General features: G+C 37.8%; 1 protein-coding gene across 2 annotated transcripts; it reads right to left on the bottom strand.

Moving 5' to 3' along the window:
* Positions 1–6: 6 nt before the first annotated feature.
* On the bottom strand, positions 7–21,196 carry LOC129262490 (fanconi-associated nuclease 1-like). Of its 2 annotated transcripts, XR_010293604.1 has the most exons (16): positions 20,706–21,196; positions 17,342–19,119; positions 16,192–16,332; positions 14,797–14,983; positions 13,612–13,749; positions 12,232–12,330; positions 11,443–11,577; positions 9,991–10,219; positions 9,239–9,400; positions 8,196–8,355; positions 7,195–7,298; positions 6,271–6,465; positions 3,972–4,100; positions 3,149–3,254; positions 1,104–2,783; positions 7–954 (listed from the first exon to the last, which is right to left on the bottom strand). XR_010293604.1 is itself a non-coding variant. In XM_064099715.1 (15 exons), the coding sequence occupies exons 2-15, from the start codon at positions 19,038–19,040 to the stop codon at positions 2,692–2,694; spliced, it is 3,576 nt and encodes a 1,191-aa protein (XP_063955785.1). In that variant the 5' UTR covers positions 19,041–19,119; positions 20,706–21,196; the 3' UTR covers positions 7–2,691. The 2 variants fall into 2 exon arrangements, 1 of the variants encoding a protein (XP_063955785.1); XM_064099715.1 differs by having other exon boundaries at positions 7–2,783.
* Between the last annotated feature and the right edge of the window lie 71 nt (positions 21,197–21,267).

Below are 21,267 nucleotides of genomic sequence, written 5' to 3'. Positions count from 1 at the left end.
TTCCTGTTGCCTTATTGATATTTTATTATTGCACAAAATTAAAACCTTTCATACCATATATTTTCTCTTCCACCCTAAAACAATAAGCCTGTGTAATTAAAACACTAAATGTAAAAAAAACCTTTTAATTTAAAGTTTTAGAAATTGAACAAATCTTTCTTCAATGGCCACCAAAACCAAATTAGAGTGGACGTGATGGAAATGCACCTAATTACACAATTTTGATGATTTCATCTTTATATTGAGAGCAATTATGACAGAATTCAAAGTTATTTTGATCCACACCGAGGTAATTGATAAACAGAACCTGCCTCCTGACTGATTATGATCATGAAGGCCTGTAGGGTAGTGCTGGGCCCCATCTTACAAAGAGTTACGATTGATCCAATCAATCGTAACTATGGAAAGTTATCGGTGTCAACTTTTTCTCCAGGAAATTTGCAAAATTCTTATCTACATGTAGAAATTCTTTTTAACAAACATGCATTTTTTATGTTGATTCTGCTGGCTTTCCATAGTTGCGATTGATCGGATCAATCGCAACTCTTTGTATGCCGGGCCCCAGGTCGATGTTTGAATTCAATGTTAGTCAATTATAACGCAAAAATCATGATGCAAATTCATTATTACTACCAGTACCTGCTTGTCCATGAAAAAAAAGTAGGCATTCGGGTACCCACTTTCAGAGTTCTGAGTAGGTTTAACTTGACAGCAATACAGAGCAGCATTTGTGGTTAAAAAAAAAAATAGTGATTAACTTCATAATCGACAATATTTGGGGTATATCAACATCATATATTACTCTTATCAAATTTTCATTTCATTTTATCAAAATCTCATAGTAATATCCCATAATTTCAATAATATTGAAGTATCGCCCAGCACTGCTGTATGGTTATACTATTGGTATCTACTTCACTCCATATTATTACCCCAGGTGGGTGTTTCATAAAGCTGTTCGTAAGTTAAGAGCAACTTTAAGAACGACTGGTGATCCTTTCCTGTGGTAAATGGTATACACAAAAACGTTCATTGGCGAGGGTTTTGCGCCAGTCGTTCTTAAAGTCGCTCTTAACTTACGAACAGCTTTATGAAACACCCACCTGTTCTGATTATAATAGTGTGTTGAAGAGTTTTCACTCTGAAACGCAGGACGGATTCAACAACACAGTAAATGTATTGAAAATGCTCGTCAAATGACAATGAACAGCGGTGTAAAAATTGGTAAACAAACAGCAGTTTCGGTGCTCACAAGAATTGCAAATATGTTGTTAATCCAGGATGAAACCGCCGTTTTGGTTCACCAATTTCGACAAAGACTTCTTGGGTGTTCTTTTTTATGAGGGGCATTTGACAATATACCTATTGAGGAGAGATAAGACGAGGAAATTGATAACTTGCCACCTAAACCTTACACAGAAAGTAAAAAAAAAAAAAACATGGATTATGGGCTGTTTTGAACAAATCAGCAAAATGCATCTTGCTCTCATACCTCTCCCCTTTCTCTGACAAATTTATATTCTTTCCTTTGCTCCCCCCCCCTCCTTAGCATAAAGTCATTTTGGCTTCAGATATACAATTTTACTTCATAGTTTTCTATTAAGTGAACAATGATGTCAGGTATGTGCCTGTAATTGGGTTTTGACTGAAAGCTATCAATCGTTTTTTTACCAAGCTTTAAACCTCGCCAACAATTTTGGTGGTGGTATTCTTTTACCTGATTGCTAAGAAAGCATGAAAAGAAAACACAGAGTGATAGCAAAATAGAGGTAAAATAATAGATTATGACAATAGTAGATTCAAATTATAAAAACAAAAATTTACACAGAATGAAATAATGATGTAATAATGTAAGCAAGCAACCAGAGGACCGACGGCTTAGGGTTGTCTCTGAGGGACCTGGTGATGAGGATTAATGTCTTACCAAAGGGCACTACCGCACCAAGTGGGAATCGAACCCGGGTCACCGAGTCCGAAACACCTGCTCAACCGACTGAGCTATCGCGCCTCCCTATCATAACTTGGATTACAGGCTATGGTGGTCACCTTATGGTATTGGCAGTGAACTTCATACCTTGGATGTAGGCATTTAAAGTTACAAACTTAGTAGCCTCTTGTTGACTTCTCGTGAAGAATTCCGGAACACTGTTTTAATGGCACTGTACAGCGTTCGAACATGAACAAGCAAAACGTGCATCTAGGTCAAATGTCTCTTTTCTTGAGTTCCAAAATTTCAACAAATTGGATTTGAAGCTGTTTACAGATGGGCTCTCGACTAAACCTGAGGGAAGGTTGTTCCATTCGTTGATGCATCTCTGTAAAACAGAGCGGCGTCTAGGTATAGAAGAGACTTGCTTCTTTGCAATTTTGTATTTATGACAAGTTTTATTTCCTGGTTGAAAAAGTGTGAGATATCCAGATCATCAAGGCCAACCATAATTTGACACACCTGGTGGGTGTTTCATAAAGCTGTAAGTCAAGAGCAACTTTAATGTCTGGTAAACATTTCTTACATGCTAAATAGTCATCAATGAACACTTAAATGGTGAATATCATTTACCACAAGAAAGGACCACCAGTCGTTCTAAAAGTCACTCTTAATTTACGAACAGCTTTATGAAATGGCACCTGGGATCATGTCCGCTCTGTGACGTCTATAGGCAAGAGATGGTACATGTACCTTTGGAACTCTCATTCTACAGTGACAACCGAATCTTGGCTTGATGTGTCATTGGTACTCTGGCTACCATGCACCTTCCGTTTCAAACGCTTGCTTCCAATAGCTGTGATGGGAAAGAAAGATTAACACAGACATATATAATTTTTCCATCACAAATTTGTATTTTTCTCAATCTAATTGAAGAAAAAGAGAAAATCGAACTAGCTGACACTGAAAAATTAATACCACATTACATTTCATAATAAATATTATTTTTTCCCCTTGATATATTTTCCTTACGTTTCCCTTGACATTTTTTCCCTTACATTTCACATTAAATTTCATAATCAATATCACATTACACTTCCCTTCATTTTACAAAATAATTAAACCAGGGTACATCATAGAGGCCTATGAAAAAATGTTGCATATCTTCGTCTTATATCTGAGAGGTTTCATCTGAACTGGATTGGTCCTACATGTACATACCTTCTACATGGCAAACCTCGGCCTCTATCCCGTGACGAAGAAAGAAATCAATCCAAAGAATCTGCTTCTGTGAAAGACGATCACCGGGTCCCTTCACCTCCACCAACTGAAAGGGAAAATAGGAAAGTAAGAAATAAAACAGAACTCCCTCACCCGGGGGGCTCACAAAAATTGAAGTATGACTTAAGAGTTGCACTTAAATGCCTTGTTGCATGCGGTATAAAAGGCAGGACCGCATTGGTCAGATCATACCAAGAAGAAGCGCACTACTGCGTATTAATCAGTAAGATTGCGCATTGCATGTCATACATGTATATGCGTCGGCATTTAAGTGCGACTTTAAGTCATACTTAAATCTTTGTGAAAAATCCCCATGATAAAAAAGGAATATATTCAAGCACATGTTCTAACTGTATGTAAAAAAAGCTGTGCAAGGGTTATAAGAAAAAATAAAATTGAGGAAATGAATTCCAACTTTTTATATAGAATGACCATAAACAAATTGGGGGGGGGGGTCAATTTTTTTGTTTGATTTGTTTGAACACATTTGTTTGATGTGGAGACTTGTTGACATCGTGTATTCTTTTGTAGGCATACTATTGACCCTGAAAATGGCCACCCAAACTTCATGTTTTGGCAGGTATGTTCCTGCCATATTCAGAAAAATTGGGTGTTCCTTTTTCAGGATCAAACTTATTCCAACATGATGTAAGGTGATGCCTCCACAATGAGCCTATTCCTAAATAAGGAAACCTTCATAAGTTACAAGAGTTTGAGGGTACCAACATTAAGATGATCACTATCGTTCAGGAACTTAACTTGCCTTGAATTTCTTGGTCTCTGGGTTCCACATAGTGAGATCAGGTCGACCAGCTCTGCAATGACGATGATTGGTAAGGATACGCTCAGCTATGGCACTTAGTAACTTGCCTCCTATGCACCTAAGCAAACCCTGAAGTAAGGAAAGAAAGACCATGGTACAATATAATCAACAATTTATGATGTATGGAGAGAAAGAGGACAGGGTGGTGAATAATTTATATCAATAATATTTAAATTAAAAATAAAACAGTGATCATATCTTATTACCATTCTCATTATACCTCCATCAATGATACATGTATCATGATCATGATCATACCCATCACTATCATAATCATCACGACAATTAAAGTCATCACCATCGTTTTTGCAATTATCGCCATCATCATTTTCAATGTAATCACTATCATCATCATCTTCATCATCAGATAGCCAGATATCATGACAGCAAAAAGTCAACACGAATTACTGTTCCACTCCACTCCCTGAGGAGCTTTGTGTACTAAAATAGGTTTGGACAGATAAATATGCAGGCATAAACAAGGGCAAACGGTGTATGCCTGTCATGACTACTACCAGTCATTGCCTAACAGAAAGCTGAAGAGGATTTGCTACTTGTGATAGGAAATTATAGGAAGCGAAAATGAACTGAACAGCTGTTTCAAAATTCTAGACGGAAAGATAGACAGGAAAGTGCCAAGATAGAGTGAGTAAGCTGGACAATTTTGTGGAATCCTTGAACTTTTTAAACAAAAGAAATGAAGAAGGTGAAAAGGGAAGAAATACTCAGAGTCCAAAATAAATTGGAAGACGTCTGAAAACTGGACTGAGAGAGAGAAGTTGACAGAAGTTTCATGCATGTACAAATGCCGGGAGATCTCTGGTTATCCCTGAGCTCACAGAGAAAGAGGATATGGAGAAAGTGGTCAAGGAATTCTATTGAAAAGGGAGATGAAATGATACAAGATAGAGAACATCAGAGTTCATTGGATATCTGCCATAACCAAGCCATGTCCAAGTATGATTTCTATGTTAAAGTGAAAGTACTGCATGATCTGATTGGCCTCCAACCGAAAAGTACATCGTTCTCTATACTGTAAGATGGGACTGAGACCTACCAAAAAGGGTACACCTGGAACGCAGCAAGCAACTGCCGGCCCTTCAAGCCTCTCGGGAAAGCAATGTTTCTACGTCCGGGCAGAGCCAAGAAAACCTGTCCTCTTTGAGAAGAAAAGCGACAGTAGATAGGACTCAAAATCTTTCCAGGAAGAGGAGCCTTGGGAAATGTCGAACGAATTACAGAGGACGCAAGGAAAAAGTAACAGGAAATGTGAATGGTCATGCAGAGGAAGATCATGGAGGGAAAGCAACAGGAAAAGAGAGGCAAAACACAGAGGAGTCGATTATCATGTGATTGAACCAAACTGGTGATAGGTTGAGCATATTGTGCAGATGTATGTAGAAAATTATGTCAGCTTTGGTAAAAAAGAGAAAATTGTTGCTTACTTGGATTAGGTGAAAATTATGATTCTGTCAGAAAATAGACAGTATCTTGAACATGTTCATGTGACGCCCGTATTATTAGCAACATCTTATTATTATTATTTATTATTATGTGTGAAAAATTATGTCATTGACAATAGGCAAGGATAATGAATCCTAATGATAAGGGTGGAACTTATTTTGCAAAATCTTGATAAAATTGAGTAGTTTCGATGATTTTATTAATAACTACTTAATCGTATAATCTTAATCATCAAATTTCAAATATATCGTGAAATGGGAATGTTAAATTACTAACTGCTGAATAGACACAAGAAAAGTTTATTCATAGGTACACTGTAAAGAAAAGAAGGTTGCAATCTATTGGAAAAAATAACACTATACTATAAAATCATCATCATCACCATCATCATCAACATCATTACCTTCACTATCATCATAATCTTCATTTTCTATATCATCATCATCACCATCACCACCATCATCATCATCATCGTCATCCCCCTCCTCATCATCATCATCCTCCTCCTCATCATCCTCATCATCATCATCATCATCATCAACATCCTCATCATCATTATCATCCTCATCATCATCATCATAATCCTCATTATCATCCTCCTCCTCCTCATCATCATCCTCCTCCTCCTCATCATCATCATCATCATCACCATTATCATCCTCATCATCATCCTTATCATCCTCATCATAATTATCATCATCATCCTGCTCCTCATCATCATCACCATCACCAACATCACCCTCACCATCATCATCCTCATCATCTGAAGCCCTACCTTAGCATGTTCCACATCCCTGAAGATTTCCCAGCTGAGACCCACACACAGGTCTCCCTCATACTCCATCCAGTTGGTCTCCAGCATGGTTGCTAGCTGTTCCTCATCCGCTTCACGTACCTCGTCTAACTTCCTCTGTATGGCATCGCAACGGTTGGTGTAGAAGTGATCTGTCCTCAAGTCTAATGGTGCTGTCTGGAGGGAGGGATACAAGTTGACATTGGCTAAATTTACCCTTCTACATTCCCAATGGTGATAATAATGATGATAATAATAACAATAATAAAAAATAATAATAATACTATACTAATAGTAATAAAAATAAAAACAACAATAATAATAATTATAATAATAATAGTAGTAATAATAATAAACTTGAAATATATTGTTCTTGTCTAAAGACTCGGGCCAATATGATTCTGTTGAGGGCATTGAATTTGAAGTTCCCCTCACGGCCAGTGAAAATAATATAAAGTCGTGCTCAAAAGTTAGTGAATCCCACCACAACATACACTCTTTCATGTTGAATGCAATCACCACTACAATGTTCGGCGAGCCAAGAGAAAAAAACTTTAATAAATACAATATTTAATAAACTGAATTCACAATTAAATATCTAAAACAAGGCATACCTTGAACACTTTAAACTGTTTATGTTTGGTGGAGTTCACTAACTTTTGAGCACCACTGTATATTATTTTGACTGAATTTGTGACAGACCCACTGAGAATATACCTACAGTGCAGGAGATCATTTAAGTGTGGAAACAACCCACAACCAACAACAACAACAGCTGTGAGGGGAACTTCAAATATATTGCCCTCAACAGAATCATATTGGCCATAATGTTTGATGGGACTAAAGACTCTGTTGCACAAAGTTAAAACTCGTACAAAACCAAACAAAATGTTATAGGTAACTGACCTGAAAGGGATAGCAGAAGACATCTGGGATGTTCGGATGGAAGACAATATCCCAAAAGATGACAAAGATAAGAGTACTGTAGGTGGTTCCTTCACCATGTATACCTTAAGGGGGAAAACAAGTTTAAGGCCTGCGTAATACAAGAACACTACTAGCACTGGCGTACATTCAAGCAGTGAACCTATTGTCATGGGAGGATGAATTATTGTGTCACCCCTCCCCCACCCCTACCCGCAATAGCGTGATGTAGTGTATTTACGACAGTGACTTCAAGGTTCAACTGGTTTTAGAACAAATGGCCTCTTTTTTTAAAATTTCAATCAAAACATCATGATTAAAAAGAAGAAAAAACCTATTCACAATACATTTTGAATGTTTTCTTAAAGAGTGTGTATTAAAGGGCCCAGCCACTGACAAATTATGGGGAAATTGATTCAATACGAAATTTGGAAAAGGCCAATTGACTTGCATAATATAATCCGTCCATTACTAACTATTGCTCTCCTGTAGACCTCCCAGACATGCTGTCGTCTATTACATAACACCCCCAGGCATGCAGCCGAGTGAAAGACTTGAATCTCTTCTCTGTTCTGAGATTAGCCTTAAATTCCCCATGATTTGTCTAAAGGTTATGAAAGGTCACTTTAAGATTACGGTCCTATGACAAGAGATCAGCGTTGGCAATTTCTTGGGAAATATAGGTATTTCCTGCCCAGGTTCAAAATACTGGGGAAAAACTGGGTATAAAATGCAGGGAAGTATCAATGTGCAGGGAACTACTAGAATATGCTTGAGAATCACCTGGGCAATACCTGAAAATAATTCAAGAAATTTATTTCATAGTGTTTCCCTACATTTCATATCATTTCCCATTTTTGTTATAAATTGAGGCATTATTTACCCTTATATACCGTAATTTACCAGCAGTATTTATTTCCCACTCCCGCCAACACTGCAAGAGATCCACTTGAAATGGCAGTATTTGGCAAAAGACACCCTACCTTCAGTGTATCCTTGCTGTTTGTAGTGCTCTAGAGCCACTTGCTCCACACTGCACACCACAATACCTTCATCCGTTTCCAGTGGTCCTTGGTAGGAACTGATGAAGGTGTTCCGAACGCCGGGTCCATGATGGGGAAGGACTGTTCCCTGAATAGTAACCTAAGGATCAATTACAATGCACCTTTATTTTTACACGCTGTACGATTCCATTTCTACAGTTCCTTGATAAGAACTGAACATTTGACTCTACCAGGTATCAACTTCTCGGTCTCTGAAGGTCTCACATTTCTAGTGGGAATAATATTCAAAATAAATGTTTCCATGTTATTTTCTTTAATTCAAGATTTCCAAATTGTATCGTTGATACTTATAATTATCATATAGATGTTATCCAAGAACTAATGGCTTTTATTAGCTTATATAATATAGGATTTGTATAGCGCACATATCCACCTTGCTAGGTGCTCAAGGCTCCTGTATTTCCCCGGCTAAGCTAGTCTACCAATTCTGGTGCGCACAGGTTTTTGAGGAATTACATGCCAGTACCCATTTACCTCACCTGGGTTGAGAGCAGCACCGTGTGGATAAATTTCTTGCTGAAGGAAAACACGCCATGGCTAGGATTCGAACCCACGACCCTCTGTTTGAAAGGCGCGAGTCAGGACCACTAGACCACGACGCACCCACTTATCCAATATGAAGGTAGGGAAGAAAACTAATTATGATTGTTGAAGAATTAAATTGTATGAATGTGCAAGATTGCAACATCAGCATGCAAAGGGTTAAACACAGGGTGATTTCAAGTCCAGTGTGGTGTTGGTGGCACAGTTTGGATTGCGTTTCCTAGCTCCAAAACCTGTTCTCAGTTTATAAAAATGATATAGATCACAACATTGACGACTCAACGCCTTGTGACTTTAGTTTTCAGGACAAATTTCACGTTTAATGCTATGCTCATGAAAACATTGACCTAGCACCAACACCAAAAGGTCGTCACTGAAATTGAAACCACCCTTAGAACTATTCAGTTGAAGAAGATTACCTTTGGAGTTTCTAAGACATCGTCAAACTGAAATTCGTCGGCTCTTTCTGAGAGTTGTTTCTTGTTGGATTTGAGTATCTTCTGGGCTCTGAGCTGTAGAGCCAATCGATGACCCACCCTTACTTTGGGATCAGCCATCCCATCCTTGATGCAATCAAGTGCCTATAACAAAAATAAAAGTTTTCAAAACTTTAATTGTAATATGTTTAATCCTAAAAGGCTTGGGAGGTGGGGGCAAAATCCGCCCCCCTCTACATTTTTCACAATAAATCCACCGCGTGAAATTTTTCAACCGCGCCGCTCGCTGACTTTTTACTTTCAGATCTTGCGCAACTTTTGAGACCAAATTTGCGATGCCCGGGTACGGTGTTACGAAATTATGTAAGTGCATGCACACCCGAAATTGCTCAAAAACATGAATTCATGTACAAATCTAATGCAAATAGTGTTTTTAGCCAAAATTCATAAATGTATCATTATTTTTCCTTTTACTGATTAAAATCAATTAATTTCATCTAGTTCATGGTCAAAATAAAGTCCCCGACAATTTCCATTAAAAAATCAATAAAAAACAAAAAGTCGAAACACAAAGAAATACTTAAGAAATTCAGAAAACAATAAAATACATAAGAAAATAAAGGTGATGTTGAATTTTTTTAAATGTACATTTAATCAGATTCCTATAAAGTCTGTGAACCAAAAATTAGAATTGGGGGGGGGGGGGGGACTTGATAAGCTCAATCCTTTAATACCTCATGCTGTTTCTTGCAGTGTTGATCAAGATTCAGCGCCAGCCGATCGTACCACCCACCTCTCCTGTCGGGGCAGTAGACCTTCTGCTCCAGGAGGGCTCGCAGGAGCTCCACAGCTTCTTCATACCTTCGCTGCTTCTGTCTGATCTCCACACCCTGGTACCCGACGTGTGTGTAGACCCAGCCAGCGCTGTAGCAGCGAAGATACTCGGGCAGGGTCTCGTCGTGCCTGCATGGGTTGATAGGGTATTGATATTACTTCTTGTGATATGAAATTATCAGTCAGTATTCAAATATTTGAAATGTGATAGGAAGCCACATACAAAATCAGTTTTATACCAATACATCACTTAGAATATTACTCTCTGTTATTTAGACAGCTACAACTTTCATCTTGACATAGAAAGGAAATGATGTGAAGTACGGTAAACTTGTAGTATTTGATGGGTTTTCTTGTCATGAACTTATTGCATTACATTACAAAGCGTTGCAAATTATTTATTTGAAACTTTTTCTTCTTACATTTTCAACCAAAATGTAGCCCTTTAGTTTGGTTCTTGGGTCAGAGGCATGATTCTTTTTTTGTATATACCTGAGCAGTTCATCACACAAATGATTCTTATATCATTGGTAATCTGACAAACACAAACCATACTACAGTGAATAAAGAAAAGAGAGTATATTTTCGACTAGTCAAAGAAAAAAAAACACCTCTTTCAAATAGGAGCAGGTGTCATGAGTCCTAACTCCTAACATTGAAGCTGACCTTGGTATTGTTTGAGAGGAGGATTTGATTAATTCTTTTCTCTCCTTTTTTTCAATGAACTTCCTATACTAGGTCAGCTCGAGGATGTATTGATTTTTATTAGAAGTAAAGAAGGTAGATAATCTTCCCACTAAAGTGGTTTTGAAAGCGAATGTATCCAAAACAAAACAAAACTCTGAAAACTACAAACTACCGGGACAAAGGGGCATCAATAGGGAAATGCATGGTTGTGCAGAAATGCGAAAGAAATGTGAATGTGAAATAATGCGAATGGAACGCATGAAGAGTTAAGAACATGAAATCAAAATATGATAATATAAGGATGCAATGAATTTCAATTGTAGTTGATATAATATCTTTGTCATGAATTTTGTAGATGTAAGATGAAACCTAGCATTTCATATATGTGTGGATTAAAATTCTATTGTTTAGTCTCGAGCTAAGCCTGGGTTTAATATCAGATTTGTTCCATGTCATTTACTCCGGCGACAATTGCTCCGCAGAAAATTCAACACACTAAGCGAATGACCAACTTAAACCCTGGATTAAACACTATACCCTATCCTTAACCTAGCATAAAACCCAATTGCAACCCTAACCCTAAATGAAATTAAGCCCAGAGAGACTGTCGCCAGAGCAAATGTCGTGTCATCTAATGACTTGAATCAATATGAAAGCAAGCTTACTTGAGGATTTGTTCATCTTTGGCCAGCTCCTTATACGTCACCATAGCTGTTGCCTGCAATCTGTCAGCCAACTCAAAGTCATTGATACCCAGTGCATCGGCTATATCATTCTCGTAATGCATGGCGACTTCATACCTAATGAAAGAAATATCATGTATTGAGAAGGGCGCTGGAGTTTGAGGTTGCTGGTCAGAGGGGAAGCCAAGGGGTAACCGAAGAAGACATGTAGCAGTGGGGGAGAGTAGGAGGCTTGGGTTTGAAAAAAAATCCATCAAGACAACTATGCTTGTTTTAATTCTAGCGCATATGTAAACTGTGCGCAAGTATCTGGGATCTTGCTCCAGCGAGGCTTCTTGTGACCTCACAAAGGAATTTTACAGTCACAAACAAAACAATCGAGGGGCAATGCACTTTTATTTTTTTATGCAAAGTTTTACTGCTAGCGCATATGTACACTGCCCGCGCACATCTAGATCTTGCATGATTAACACTGCAGGTGATGGAGAATGATGGAACAAAAAAAAAATTGAGTGGCAATGTACTTTTCATTTCGCTCATACTCAGCCTAATTCATAACGCGTTTTGACCCTATGGGCTGAAAAGATCAGCGAAACACAAAAGTTCCATCACTGCGAGTGATGATTGATGAGGAAACTACCGTTTATCACGTGACCGACTTTTGACAAATCCGATTCTTATTATGCAGAATATGAACATTCATGTGTATCATACATACTTAGAAGATTGGATTTGAGTCCGTTTCATTGACATGACTGTGGGAATACTAACCTGAGTAAATCTTCTCTGGAGGCAAAGAAACTTCTTGTTCTGAATACAGTGTAGGCTGGGTAGCTCATACGACCCATGTTCACCAGGAGTTCTGTTTGTCTGGACAGAAGAATAGATAGAAAACAGGGTGATTGGTAGAGTTGCAGTGAGTGGCAAATGTGAGCCAACTTTTCTCTGGGTTTGATGAAATAAATCACAAAAGTTCAATTCAATTCATTTATTTTCATATTCAAATTCAAATTAATAAAAAAAGTGCAATGATCGATGGCATACAGTTTTAAGAATTGATGCAATTATTGAGCACTATATTATGAACTATTCAATGAAAAGGTGAAATAAACTGAACTGCTTCAGATATTTAAGAGGAACATGTACCTGTTTGGCATTAATCATGGCTAATAGACCAGTTCGTAGTTGATCATAGACAATTTTGGTCAAATGACCTTTCATTTCTTTCATTATGATAGGCAGATTTCAAAGCAAGATATTACGTAAGCTTGCTTTACATAGCAGGATGAAGAAATTGAATAGACCAGGTGACTAGAATAGCACACCAATTAACACTTTATGAAGGTATTTGTTGCATTCCTACTTTGAATGCATATCACAGCATGTTGCACAATGTACTTGGCAAACTGTGAAATACCAGTCGTTCATGGACGCATTGTTTTTTGTGGATGTAAATGAAAACCACAATTCAAGAGAATATATGAATAATCAAGACATCAAAGTTGGTGCTTATCTCATTAGATTTTAAACCACCATGTCACGTTAGTACAAATGACCTTCCTCTGATCATGCGTAGAATCTTTTGATCATGCGCAGAAAGGAACTACGAACTGGCTTATATTATCCACACAGTTATATAGGCCTAGAAGAAGTCATGGACAGGACACAACTGGATTTTATTTCAGTAATCAATAACTGAGTATAAACAGAGAAAGAGATAGAGAGAAAAGGAGAGGAGAGTGAGAGAGAGCTAGATGAAGAGGGGAAGAGACAAGAGAGAGAGAGAGAGAGATAGGGTAAATATTATCCTATTTAGAAAACAATACAAGCTACTACAATGATAACAATAATAATAATTCTATACACAGGGTGATTTCAAGTCTGGTGTTGGAAGCACAAGTTGGTTTGTGTTTCCAAGCCTCAAAACCTATTATGAGTCTCCACGAACGATCCAGATCATAAAATTGACAACTCAACTCCTAGAGAGGGACTTTTCAGAACTAACTTCATTTTATGTTTGGTGCTGTGCTCATAAAAATTGACCTAACACCAACCCCAAAAGGTTGACACTGAACTTGAAATCACCCACTGCTAACCCTTGCACCGGTTTTTCTACACTTACACCTGACCTACACTTGCATCTACACTTACAATGCCGACTGACCGGAGCTGCCTTTTTCTTCCTCTATCAGATCTTGCCTCACTAGTGAGAACAGCATGATGATCCTGTTGAAAACAGCTCGAGGTTCTTTAGTCAGCTTCACGCAGCTACCAAGAAGTTTCTTGGCTCTAGCAAAGATCATACAGAAGATTATGATATGGATGAGGTTATATAAAGAAGTTTACATAGACATGGCTAAACTGTGATGGGAAAACGGGGCAGGCCCGGTCATCTGGCATTTTCAGTGATTTACACATTTTAACACTATGCTGGATATGATTTTTTGAAAACAATTCACTGTTGTGAAAACATGGTTACTTTTATAAGCTTTGTACGGTAAACCTTGCATAAAATTACCAATACTAGTAAATATTGTTTAAATTTCCTAAAGAAAGAAACATATGAATATCCTACTCAAAAGCCAGTGTCGAGATCAATAAAAGACAAAACAGGGCAATTACGAAATATCCTTAAGTTTATCAATATTAAATTTAAAATACATTGTCATCCAAAATGAAAATTTTCTGGAATGAATTACCAAAAATGAATGAGTTACACATGTATCAGATGTGATGATGAGTTCTCACAATGGTTTAAAGATGACACACAGATAAATGGAAGGGATTGAAACCTTGGGCATGTTTCACAAAAAGTTGCATCCTTGGTAACTTTGCCATTATGGCAAATATTAGGGTTCAGCAGCCAATGAAAACCACTCATGCTGGAATGTCAACTACCATGACAACTGTGAATATTCTGCATCCTGATTGGCTCTTCCAATGAAAGTTGACATTCCATCAAGAGTTGCTATCACAGCAACCTTTTACGACAAGAGAACCTTGGTCAAGTTTCACAAAAAGTTGCACTTTTGGTAACTTTGCCATTATGGCACCTAACAGGGTTCAGCAGCCCATCCCAATCAGAATTTCCATGGTGGTTAAACATAATGGAAAAGTAATCAAAGTTGTAAGTCTTTATGAAACAAGCCCCTGGGTCCCATTTTCATAAAAAGTTTACATGATAAGAACTCTTGCTGGAATGTCAACTACCATGACAACAGTGAAAATTCTGCTTCCTGATTGGCCCTTACAATGAAAGATGACATTCCAGCAAGATTTGCTATCATACTGTACATGTAGCAACTTTTTATGAAACAAGCCTCTGATCATATTTACTTTTTCAGTACAATCTTATCCATGTTAGCTGAAAAGAAGGATCGTTGTCTTGAGGAATACTTAATGATGGCGTCTACCATGTCGCCCTTCTGGCCGCTCCCTCCGACCTTGAAATCCTTGGCCAACTGTTTCAGGTCGGGTGCCATCAGCAGTTTGAGTGTGACAGCCAAGTCGTCCAAAGAACTCTCTGGAAATCAACAGAGGTGGATATGAAGAGGAATGTTTCTTTCATCAGTAATGGTAATTCTTGAACTGAACATCCATAAACATAACCAGAATGAAATAGGCAATTGTATCAATGTGAATAAACCAGTTCAGAGCTGGCCCATGGTAAAAAACAACCTCTAACATCCACAAATATTTCAAAAAATGAAAAAGATAAATAAGATTGATAGCTGCATGGCTGACTTTGAATGTATGATACAATGAGTTAAAACTACCTTGGTAGCGCACTAGATTTAAATATCTTATTGACTACAGGGTTGGGCTCAATTACTTTCTTCAATTACAATAATACAAATATATGTACGTTATTGAAGAAATGTTCAATTACTTTTCAATTAAATTACTTTTCAATTACATTACATTTTTTCAATTAAAATTACCCATTACTTTTGTAAATTACAATTACAATTACAATTTCCTTTTTATAAAGTCATAAATGAAATCAACATAATTCTAAGTTAGAGAGAAACTGACAACATGAAGGTTTTATTAGTTCAGAGGGCATTGATCCTGCCTATTGCTCTGTTTAATGTTAAAGTCAATTGACATTCTCAATAAAATGTAGATCTACATGCTTTCTTCATTTGTAGAAATCATGATGTACATGTACAACATGTAAATTTGACTTGTGAGTTGTGACCTTGCTCATTAGGGGCGGATCCAGCTTCCGTCTATAGGGGAGGGGGGGCAGGAACAAAAATATTTCATGCACATTTTTCCCGATCACCCATTAAAGCTGATTTTTTTTTTGAGGGGGGTATTCCAAATTTAATATTCCAAATATTTCAAATGGTCAATTTGCGCACTTCTTTATAGCAATAGTGTCTCCTCTTTCCTCCACATCATGGGAAATGATAGTTGCATGCAAGAGATATATAGCTATGGAAAAAGAGAAATAAGCAATCCAGAGTAAATTAAATAATAAAGTTAGAAATAAAGTAATGTAATTGAATGCAATTAAAAGTAATTGACAGTAATTGAAGTCAATTACAATTTTTCAATTACAATTACTTTCTCTTTAGAAATATCAATTACAAATTACAATTACTAAAAAAAATGTAATTAATTATGTAATTGATCAATCACCTTGCAATTGAGCCCAACCCTGATTGCCTAAATCCGAATTGCCAACAAATAATCCCCAAATCCTCATTTACTTCACACACTCACCCGTTATCAGCAAACCAGCATTGATCATCTCAGTGAAGAGGGGTTTCAGATTTAAAGAAATCTTTGGATAATCAACTTTAGCCACTCGAAACCAGGTGAACTTCCTCTGGAACAACCGCACATACAGTTGTTGTGCAGGACCTTTGTAAAGAAATGTAAAATAATTGCACATTGAAAGAAAAATATGTATTGTGAACAAAAGGCTTACAGAGTAAATGAACGAACCTTTCTGAAATGAAAATACTCAGTACAGGGAAATCAATGATTGATGGTTAATTTTCCCTTGTTTAGCCAAAGCTAAAGGTTAAGAAACCAAGACATAATAAATCTCCAGAATCATACAGCATTTCCTTTATCCAAGACGAGTAAGAACTGCATTTTTAAAATCGTAGTCTGACAAACTCCCATCTCATGCAAACATGCCTTTATTTTATCACTGTGATCAATTGATCATAACCTTGAGATTGGTCTCACGAGTGCTTCACAGATGGAAAGAACACGCCTCTGCTACTTTATGGAATGCACTTTCTGATTCGATGAGATATTGAGTAGTTCAGATCAGGGTTTCCACAGGTATTTGAAAACAGAATTTCATGACTTTTCTGTGACTGAATTGCTGCTTTCCATGACTTCCCATGATGTCCCGGGAGTAATATAGAATTTGGGATGACACAAAACTGGGAAAAATGGAAATCATGAAGACCAATTATAATAGCAGAGTATGATCACAGAGTATGAGAGTTGCGAGACACGACAAACTGGAAAGCTGAAATGGCCAAGAGGTAAATGCAATGCCATGACTTTTCACAAATTTTCCAAATTCCCTGAATTTCCATGACCAAAAATTTTTCCAGGATTTTCCATGACTGTGGGAACCCTGTAAGATAATTTCAAAATTTATCTTAAGGGTTAAGAGAAATTTATTCAATGGTATGCATCAGTGAATTTCGTACATGTACCTTCTTGCTATCTAAGCTATTTTATTCTTATTCAATGCTTTTCCTATATCTCAAGCGCATCTATATAGACATAAAATCTGCTATGTGTAATTTGCTTCAAAGAACCAAGTATCAATATTGTTATCATTACAAAATACAACTCAAGGCTCTCCAATCAAGATGAAAGTAAACATAACTTGACAGCAGCTTACCTGACAAACTGTTGAACTTGGACACCTGGGCATGATCTTCATCATCAAAGAGGTGAGCGTCAAACTCATTCTTCAGGACAGCATTCAAGATCAGCTTGAAGTTCACTATGTAGTAAGGTTCCCTTGGCTTATGTGGAGACCCAAGTGTGTCCGACCTCGCGGGAGATGTTGCCGTTGTACCAGACTTTGCTGGGGAGGTGTAGGGTGAGCCTTTCTTGGGTGTTGATGAATGGAAAGTACTTAATGATGAAGTTGCTGCACTTTCTCCATTTGATGATGATAATCCCTTGTTAATCTCTATAGAACTGGACTTTGGAGTTGATGTAAATGAGCCGTTAGCTGAGGTAGGTATAGAAGGCAGTGAAGAGCTAGCACCAGGGCCATCAGTCAGACCTTTTCCAACATCAACTATGGGACTACTTGTACTTAATGCACCACTTGGGGATTGTCTGTGACCCTTTGATACATAATCTTTACTAAACCTACTTGTTTGTGTTGGTAGTGGTTCAACCTGTGGTTTCCCCGAGTCACTGAACAATTTAGTTCTCACAGGAGTTCTGTGAATCTTCCTAGAACCTCTGTCATGTCCTGTGGACGTGGAAGGTGATCCTGTAAGAGAAATTTTATTTCTGGAACCTCCCTGCTGGGATGATGTTGAAGAGGTAGATGCTTTGGTTTCAGGACTTACAGAATTCAAAGTCGATTGAGAACTCTTCTTTTCAGGAATATAGATTCGAGTTGGGGTAATCCTGAAAGATTCTACTGCATCATCTGAGGATGCATAATGCAGATTCTGTGAAAGGGTTCCCTCAGATTGGCCACTCGACCTGACTGCACTTCCTGGTGACTTGATATTGGCACTGCCTTTCCTTGCATGATTGAAAAAAGGTGAGGTAACCTTCTTACTTTGAGAGTGAGATTCAGTTCTAATAGCATCTTTAGTTACATCATGCACTTCTTCCGACTCAAAATTTGATTCTGAATCACTTTTTCTCTGCCGTAATTTCTTCAAGCTTAACCGGGATCTGGCTTTACAATTGTCCCGTTTGTTTTGTTTTTCTGGCATACTCGTATCTGATGATTGAACAAAAGCATCCTCTGAATCCTGATCTGCACATTCAGAATGGTTGAGGACATGACTAATGCTAATTTCCTTACCAAGTGTTTCTGGTATTTCACTACCCTTCAAGCCATGATTTTGGACACAAATTTCTTGATTATCATCAGATGAAAGGCTTGAAGAGCTTTGCTGATACAACGGACTTGACTCAAACTTGTTCTGGAGGCGACGTCTTGTCCTCTTATCTTTGACATCATTCCTCACATCTGCAACTTTTCTTGAACTCTGTTTCACAGACTCTTCCTCTCCTTTAGCGGGACTCTCTTGCTTGGACAGACATCCCGAATCCAAGTGCCTGTTGATCTCCGACAATTTGATCTCCTCGGAGCAAACAGGACATGGCGTATACCGCGGAGGCTTGGCTTTTGCAAAGAAAGACTCTATGGAACGAGGGGGATTTTTACTTGATGTTCCTGCATCATCCCTTTTCGTTGGCTGTGAGGCTGTGGCTGAGTTCACATGCTTTCTTACTTCTGATAATGAAAGTCTTTTCTTCCCTTTTCTTGGAGAAATGGAAGCAGGTCTCTTCCTCTTCTTTCCTGATGTTGGGGTGATGGCTCTCTTTGCAGGACCCTCCATCGCTTCTGATGGTTTTCACAGCTCACATTGGTCAGACTTCAAGCATGGCCATCTCGATGTCATGTATTTTCAATGGGGTCTGTTGAAATAGATTTAGCCACAGAAGGAGTAAAATATTCTGTATTCTTTTTATTCCAGAATTCTCAAAAATACTTAGTGTAAAATTTCAATATCAATAATTTGATGTGTGCGTGCGTGGTATACGAAGTCAGAATGTGTTTTTTCTTTGTTTCCATATAAACCTTTTCTGAAAATCACTTTAAGGAGGAGTCTACCCTAACAAAAGGTATAGACGTCTAATGTTAATTCCACATGTCATTTCAGAGAGGATAAAGCTTTGACTTGTTTCAGTGAGTAAGCACACATGTTTTTGTCATTAGTGAATTATTTTTACTCTCTAGGACACATGACAATGTCAATGAGGAGAAAATTAAGATATTTCATATTTTATATAATGAATTACAAAAGAATTAAATAGTGAGCGGATGAGGATATCAGTCCTCTCATTTGCATACGAGAGGACTGATATCCTCATCCGCTCACTATTTAATTCTTTTGTAATTCATTATATAAAATATGAAATATCTTAATTTTCTCCTCATTGACATTGTCATGTGAAACTGAAACAAGTCAAAGCTTCATCCTCTCTAAATTGACATGTAGAATTAACATTAGATGTCTATACCTCTAGGTATAGTTATTAAAGGGATGGTCCAGGCTGGAGATATTTATATATCTCAGTCAATAGAGAAAAATTCACATAGCAAAATGCTGTAAATTTGATCAAAATCGGTAACAAATAACAAAGTTATTGAATTTTAAAGATTTGCATGATTTGATCATGATGTCATATCCCCACTTGTTCTTTTGTATTATATTATATTACATTAGGTTTACTAAATTTAGGCCTATTAAAAAATTTTCTACCAAGAACTATTGGGGCATTTAATATCATTATTGTCGCAACTTATTTCATCATAATGGAGACACATTATTTACACATGTATGAAACGTGATTTCATGTAGGCCTAGGCCTAATGACATTACGTCATTAGCCAACCTAATGAATATTCATGACGATGTGCATATATAATCTGTTTTCACCAAAAATTGATAAACTTTAATTTTTAAAGTAACAATAACATTCAACTTTCAAGAACTTTGTTATCTGATTTTATGAAATTTTCAGCATTTTGCTCTGTGATTTTTAATCTAGTTAGATAGGCCCTAGATCATGTAGGCCTAGATCTATATATCTAACGTTAGGCCTATAGTATAAATATTTTAGCGCAGACCATCCCTTTAAATTAAAATGTTCAAATCTGTATCAATATCATTATCAGAAATTGTTAAATAAATCCCCAGAAACGATGGTATTCCACCGGTATTATTATTATTAGTCATCCTTGCCAAAGTATGGGCTTGGACTTGGCTTCAGTCAAGTTCAGCCGTCACTCTTGTTCAGCTTCACAATCTATCCCTCTTTTTTTTCTTCACAAAATGCATGCCTCCCGGCACGGCTCCCGTTTACTGTGGCAGTCCGAACGGTGTCGAGGTCCCCGAGGCCGAGGCAAGCCTCCCAGATCAGACTGCCCAGAGCAGAATGTAATGTCTCTTCAAAGTTCAAATTTCCGAAATTGCGTAGGCCTATCTGTGAATACTTACCGGTGGTACCTGTACTGTAGTCTGTACTGCAGACTGTAGTGTACGCGTACATGTATATTCCATTTGGACTCTATATCTATGGCCCGTATAGACCAAAAGCTTCAGTCTCTGTATTTTGGTTGTTCCGCTGAACTACGTTGGCTCCACTCAAATGGGGATTACAGTAAAATGTCAGAAATTGTTGAATAAATCCCCAGAAACGACGGTTATTCCTGTCTATGGCCCGTATTCCTATGAATTTACAGAGTGGAGGGATCAGCTAAGAAGAGAGAGAGGGGTCTCCGCATGCATCTCCGCCTGTGCTCTGACCAAACTTCCAAAGGAATAAGGAGATTATAATATATCCTCTCTGCTCTGACTTGTGCATGTGCATAGTATCGGGCTAGCTACGGCCGGTCGACCCCGCGGCACGGCGGCGCTGTTGGCTGCGCTGGGCGACTACTCGTATTGAAAAACTGGCAGCTTGTCAGGACAGGAATTTTGCGGACATCGTGCATCGACAGCTGAAAGCCTATGGCAAGCCGAATAGGGGGATATTTTGTACCCCCAACATGTATAAAAA

Source organism: Lytechinus pictus, chromosome 5 (assembly GCF_037042905.1).
Source record: "Lytechinus pictus isolate F3 Inbred chromosome 5, Lp3.0, whole genome shotgun sequence".
In the NCBI taxonomy this organism is placed as follows: domain Eukaryota; kingdom Metazoa; phylum Echinodermata; class Echinoidea; order Temnopleuroida; family Toxopneustidae; genus Lytechinus; species Lytechinus pictus.
Note: the sequence above shows the minus strand (reverse complement) of the source record. Positions and strands in the feature narration are given on the sequence as shown.

What these genes read in the sequence shown, in the direction of transcription:
- LOC129262490 (XM_064099715.1), bottom strand. Translation starts at nt 19,040, where the DNA reads ATGGAGGGTCCTGCAAAGAGAGCCATCACCCCAACATCAGGAAAGAAG. An exon ending in TCTTCTGCTATCCCTTTCAG is followed by an intron (nt 6,466 to 7,194) that starts GTCAGTTACCTA and finishes CCCTCCCTCCAG; the next exon opens with ACAGCACCATTAGACTTGAG. An exon ending in CGAGGTTTGCCATGTAGAAG is followed by an intron (nt 2,784 to 3,148) that starts GTATGTACATGT and finishes TTCCCATCACAG; the next exon opens with CTATTGGAAGCAAGCGTTTG.